Source organism: Octopus bimaculoides, chromosome 13 (genome assembly GCF_001194135.2).
Source record: "Octopus bimaculoides isolate UCB-OBI-ISO-001 chromosome 13, ASM119413v2, whole genome shotgun sequence".
NCBI classification, from domain to species: domain Eukaryota; kingdom Metazoa; phylum Mollusca; class Cephalopoda; order Octopoda; family Octopodidae; genus Octopus; species Octopus bimaculoides.
The window spans coordinates 1388143-1394583 of NC_068993.1; the positions used below are offsets into that span (position 1 = coordinate 1388143).

Sequence of the window (6441 nt, forward strand, 5' to 3'; positions counted from 1 at the left end):
TTCCTCAACATTCTCCAGGGTAACTCTTTTACCATTTTGTCTGATCATACAATGAAACATTTGCATAGCTTTCTGGAATATATTTCACAATTGCAATGTCTGGCAAATGAGTGCCCATCACTAAGGATCGAAATCATGTGGTCTGGTGACCTCAGAGGTAGATGGAAGGGAATTCTCTCCCTGCTTGCAATATATATTGAGTGCAGGTGCACTGAATAACCAGCTGGAGAAGGAGTCTTTCTGGGGTTAAAATAACAGTATCATTTGTTCTTAAAGAACACCCACGTTTAAAGGACTACGTCTCGAAATATTAACAGTTTCAGGGAAAAAAGAAAACTATCTTCTACGCAAAATAGGAAAATCTTTTAGAATAGGGTGGCCACCAGTTATATAACAATGATGATGCATAATTTATTTCTGGCCGGCCAATTAATGCTAATTATCCAGAATTTTCTTTCTTTCTCTTTTTTTTTTTTTTTGATTACGTAAGTTTTAATTTGGTTCTATTTTCATTAAGTACAAAAAGTGTAAAATAATTTATTATTTGTAAATAGCAAAAAAAAAAGAAGTGTTGCAGCAAAACTACTTTGATAGATAAAGAGAGAATAAGTGAATAGGATTTAAATTGTAGACAAAGGGAAGGTGTAATATTTACGGTTTGTAAGAGAAGCGCACGCTCCCATTGAAACGATACCAAGGAAATGGTAAAGTGGCACTTGAAGTAATTAGAAGACACCCATCCTTTGTGATGTGACGTCAACTTGGGTTGTGAGATTCTGCAATAAAAGCATCAATGATTGAAGAAAATAACATTGTAAAGAAACAACACTCACAATGCCAGCAACTACTTGTTCTGCTTATTCCAATTTTTGTAATCTTAAAGACATCTTGGGACTGACTCCATTCAATCTCTTCATTGATGGCCTTATATGGATCCTGGGTGAGAATCACAATTCTTATTGATGCATTTATTTATATTAGATGTGGCATATATGCATATATATATACATACACACACACACCACACTTATTTGTATGTGTGTGTTTACTCACATAGATATATATATATATATATATATAAACATATGCACACACACACATGTAGCGTATGCATATTTATAAAAAGTGTATGTGGTTATGTTTGTGTATGTGTGCATGTATGTGTGTATATATATATATATATACATCATTATTATTAAAGCTATAAAAATATCACAAAAACTGCTACTCAGGGTTTCACGTTCCCGTTTGTTGACCAGTTTAGATTGAGTGTGAGGTGCACTGAATAACCAGCTGTAGGAAGAGTCCTCCTGGGGTTAAAATAGTAGTATCACCTGTTCTTAATGAACACCCTTGTTTAAAGGACTACTTCTCACTCAGAAGTAGTCAGTGCACCTCACACTCAATCTAAATTGTCCGACAAATGGGAATGTGAAACTGAGTAGCAGTTTTTTGTGATGTTTTTGTAGCTTTAATGATAATAAAGCATATTACTCTACCTCCTGTAGTTGAGTACTATTTTTCCCCACCTTGTTTCACATTCATATACTTACTTGTATAAATATATGCATGCATATATATATATATAGTATAATAAATGGTGAAGGCACATAGTCTTATGGTTAGGATGCTGCACTGAAGATCATAAGACTGGTTCAATTCTCAGACTGGGCAGTGTGTTGTGCAAAACACTTCATTTCACATTGATCTGTAATCATTTCAACATAAGATGCATAGCACACCTGTGCACCTGTACAGGTAATGTCAGTTTGATGGAGGGAGTGAGCTTATGTGAACATAAACATTTGATCCCTATAAACAAGTCATCAGCAAGATATTGCTGAACCCTCCTCCATCGTTTAGCAACGGGAGAGTCTGAAATTGTATATTTATAAGTAGTATTTATGTATGCATGCATCTATAAATAAATTGTACTGCATATGTGTATGTGTGTATTATGCAGTATATGGGTGTGTGTGTATAAGTATTATATAGTAAAACAGCAATGTTAGCAGCTGTGGTTAGAAAATGAAGTACTTTATTAAGAGGTGGTGTGAAATCTGTAGTTTAGTCACCACAAACACAACATATATAATATTACACTATAAAGGTTTCTTGATTCTCCATTTATTTTATAAACTTTATATATCAGGATTCCTCTCTCTCTCTCTCTTTCTCTTCACACCTTCCTCTATGTGCCACATATCTTCACCACTCTTTTATCTTTAGTTTCCATTTATGAACTATTATCTGCATCCACTAAAAGTGTTATTCTTTCGACAACTTCGTTTCCAGTGGCTTTACCACTTCCGTTGATGTATATGTACATTGAACCAACTAAGAAGGGTTTCTTTTGCAATGACCAATCCTTGCGTTATCCATACAAACCAGATACAGTTTCCACGAACTTCCTGTACTTGGCCGCATGTCTCACTCCTTTGGTGCTGGTGAGTTACTATCAACACATTTCATTTCAACTTATTTAACAATGATTTCCTATTTTTAAATTCACTCATCTTCAAATCTAAAGGAGATCTCAATTAGTATTAAATTCAAATCGTTTTGCTTTTATTTTTTAACTTTCAACAACGATGCTCTTTGTTTGATCTTTACATTTTAGAAGAAAAAATTTTTTTTTTTTTAATATTGCCATTCATCATCATCGTCATCGTCGTCGCCGTCATCATCACCATCATCATTATGTAATATGAAACTGAATTAGATAACATAATTGAATAATAAATATTATAGAGAAATAACGTGTTACCAATATGATAAAATATGATACCAAAACAAGAGTAACATACGAGGTATTCCAATATAAAATTAAATATTGAACAGCAACAGGGAGAAATACATCCAGGTTCAATGTGTCTCTCAGTGAACACAGGGGGAACCAAAATGTTCACTGAGGGACACATTGAACCTTTAGTCATGTAAACTGTGTTAACTTCGATGGTAAACAGTTAAGTTTGTGTAAGCTGTGTCAGTATTTCAAATTACTGTATTCCTTTTTTAGGTTTGTGGTACTGAATGGCTAAATTGGCAAGTACTGAGGAAATATATTGGCAAAGGAACTCAACTGTCCACAACTGTAAGGGTATACACAATATTTCTGTTTGGCATCACCTTAAACCAGTTTTTTGTTGATGTTCCCAAATATTTTATGGGAAGTATGAGACCCAACTTCTTTGCTGTTTGTCGACCCAACGTAAATTGTACAAAAGACGAGTAAGTAAACTTATCTAAATTCAGGTTTTTCTGTCATTGTTGTGTTTTGAAAAATCATTAACAGAATAATTATTATTAATTACATCAATGTGGTGGGGTGTATGGAGTGGATTAACAGAATCATTAGAACCTTGACAAAACGCTTTGAGGTATTTATTCTGCATCTTTAAGTTCTGACTTCAAATCTTGCTGAAGTCAACTTTCCTCTCATCCTTCAGGAGTTAATGAAATAAAGTACCAGTCACATACTAGGGTCTGTTTAATTGACTGAGACTCACATCTCCAAGGAAGTACAACACCTGTACTTCCTTGGAGATGTGAGTCATTTGAGTATTGTTTATTGTTTAAAGGCCAGCAGGAGTGTAAAGCCCCTAACATCTGCAGTATCCCTGTGGGGTGTAACAAAACCAGGGATTACTAGTTTTGAAACAAATAAAACCAGAAAAATGCCAGAGACAGCCTCCTTTAATTAACGAGATAGGTGAGGTGTCTGTCATTGTACTTGACACAAGGTGACAGATGGAAGATATAAATAAATGGCAACAATATTTATGTTGCCATTGTAAAACGAAATTGGTTCCATGTGAAAGAAAGAGCTTCACACCACTGCAACCACCAACAACAACTCCATGATTGCTAACACCACCCACCACTAACACTACCACCAACACCACTATATAGCACTTTATCATCAATATTTGTATTAAAAAAAAAAAAAAACTCGTAACTCATACAAATGAAATATTTTCATGAAATTTATGAAATATCAAACTGAATTTTTGTCTCTGCTTCTCGTCTGAATGGATTTATGATTTTGCTTTGATTAATTAGAATCATAATTTTTAATTATAATTGTTAATTAGAATGATATAATTATTTGTCAGTTTGAAAATAACAAATAAAACTTCGTTCAGAATTAACCACTTCTAACTTATAGATTAGAATAGAATTTAATCTGGCACCCAGTTGAAGACCTGGTCTTTGGATATGTTTAGTGAAGTCCATTCATTATCCTTTGACATTTGTTTTCCATGTTAGACATTGGTTGGATTCTTTAACTGGATCCAATAAACCAGTGGACTGCACTCTGCTCCAATGTCTGCTTCGGCAGGGTTATTTTTAGCTAGATGGCCTTCTGAAACCCAGGTGAATTGGGTGCTTTTGTCAAGGCACTAGTGAGGTCACCTTACAACTTACAAGACTGAGGGCCTAAAATGACCAATATATCTGAAAGGGAATAGTAGAGAGGCATTGCAAGTACTTCACCCTTTGGCGTTCAGATTTCTCTCTCAAATGTCCAGCTCATATCTTCCTGTTGTCTTGAATTTGTTGTGCATTATGTCATAACTTTGAGATTTCTATGACGTGATTGTTTATTTTTAGAGTGACATTGTTGGGTCGTTGTAAGGGGCCAGATTTGGTTAATTTGAAGATAAAGTAGGTGTCTATGCAATAAAAACAATTATTTAGTAAAAAAGGGGTCAGTTGATCAGATCTGAGAGTTACATAATGAAAAGATTATTTGGTCAGGTAGAAAATTCTATAAAAATAATTTAAATGTTTCAAAATTGTTTCTTTTGAAGATAAATTCTAATAAACACCGAAGGATGTTGACATAAACTTCGATTAAAACTATTTTATTTAACAGATTCGTCTATAATTACACATGCACCAATACAGAATTTAATGCTTTGAAACAAAGGGAAGCTTTGTTGTCGTTTCCATCAGGTCATGCAGCCATTTCTGTATACACAGCACTCTACACTGTTGTAAGTTAGAAATTATTATCGCATTATTTACCTTGAAATCTCATTAGGTCACATGATACCTATTGCAACTATGTCTCTCATTATATCACCCTAGAGCAACTATCACATCTTTCATTACATCATATCATAGCTACTTTCCCATCTCTCATTATATCACGTCATAACTACAACCACCATATTTCTCTTATGACATCATAGCCACAACTATCATATTTCTTGTTATATCAGATTATAACTACTTTAGTTACATGTCTCTTTGTACCCTGTCATAGCTACTACCATCATATTTCTAACAATGACACGTCATAGATGTTGCTATCAACAACCTTGTTATGACATTAAATAATTTTGTCATTGCTGTTACTTCAAATAAAAGTTGATTTTTTTTTTTTAAGAAATAAAATGTGTTTTTTAATTTGTTTGTTTTTTATTTCCAAAATTCCTGATGATCCAAAATTTACATTTTCATTTTACAGTTGTATCTGGAACTTCGATTTGAAGTGAAAGTGAGTCGTTTCTTCAAAGCATCCCTCCAGATGGCTCTGTTAGTTGTATCAGCCTGGAGTGTCATTACTCGAGTCTCTGACAATAAACACCACTTAATCGATGTCATTGCTGGTTCTGCTGTTGGTATAATGGTTGCAACTGGTGTTGTAAGTAAATCAACTTTCTTCAGAATTGTTGCTTTTCTTCATAAATGGAAGTATCTCTGTGTTGCAACGATTGATCAAATTTCAATACAATATTCCTTGTTTAATGAACCAACAAACAAGCCAGAAATAGCAACTAAATTTCTGTCATATCAAATTCTCCCATTTTTAAAAAGGAATACATTGGATGATGTAATTCATGGTAGACAATGCCTGAAAGCAAAAGGCATTGTCACAAACCAACCGTCATGTGTTGTGACTCTTGTACATCATTGATATGGTATACAAGGTTGGATGTCCTCCCTATCACCATTTCACATCATGGACTGGAGGTATTTTATTATGCCAGCAACACTGGAGAAGATGTCTCCTCTAAGACTTGTGTCTACTCAATGTTGCCTCTGATTGTTCCTTCAAGAAAAAAGGCTTCTATATTATATAAGAGAAATTTCATTACAAAATTATTTTCCAAAAAACCCAATTTCAAAATAATTTAAAGAAAGTTTTTAAAATAATGTAATCTTTTTTATTTCTTTACCTTTCAGTTCACCAAAATTACTTGTCCCAGCTTAAGTCAACAAAAAGTGAAGAGGGGGACAGAGAAGAAAGAAAAGAGGGAAAAGAATGAGAAGAACGAAAAGGACCAATATGAATGTACGACTTTGACAATGGCTTGAAATACAGAGAGATAGAGAGAGAGAGAGAGAGAGAGAGAGAGAGAGATTGAAATGCAGATATAATGGAAAGAACAAAGAAGGCGTTTCTACAGAGAAATAACACACACACACACA

At 33.9% G+C, this 6441-nt stretch overlaps 1 protein-coding gene across 2 annotated transcripts in view; it reads left to right on the top strand.

The window, feature by feature from the left end:
* Nucleotides 1-797: 797 nt before the first annotated feature.
* Nucleotides 798-6441, top strand: part of LOC106868070 (phospholipid phosphatase 1) — a 10019-nt gene continuing 4375 nt past the window's right edge. For both annotated transcript variants that reach the window (XM_014913186.2, XM_014913185.2), the window contains exons 1-6: nucleotides 798-940; nucleotides 2296-2447; nucleotides 3020-3231; nucleotides 4880-5000; nucleotides 5477-5653; nucleotides 6196-6304. In XM_014913186.2, the coding sequence (XP_014768672.1) occupies nucleotides 835-940; nucleotides 2296-2447; nucleotides 3020-3231; nucleotides 4880-5000; nucleotides 5477-5653; nucleotides 6196-6304 (877 nt within the window). In that variant the 5' untranslated portion in view covers nucleotides 798-834. The remainder of the gene's footprint in view (nucleotides 941-2295; nucleotides 2448-3019; nucleotides 3232-4879; nucleotides 5001-5476; nucleotides 5654-6195; nucleotides 6305-6441) is intronic.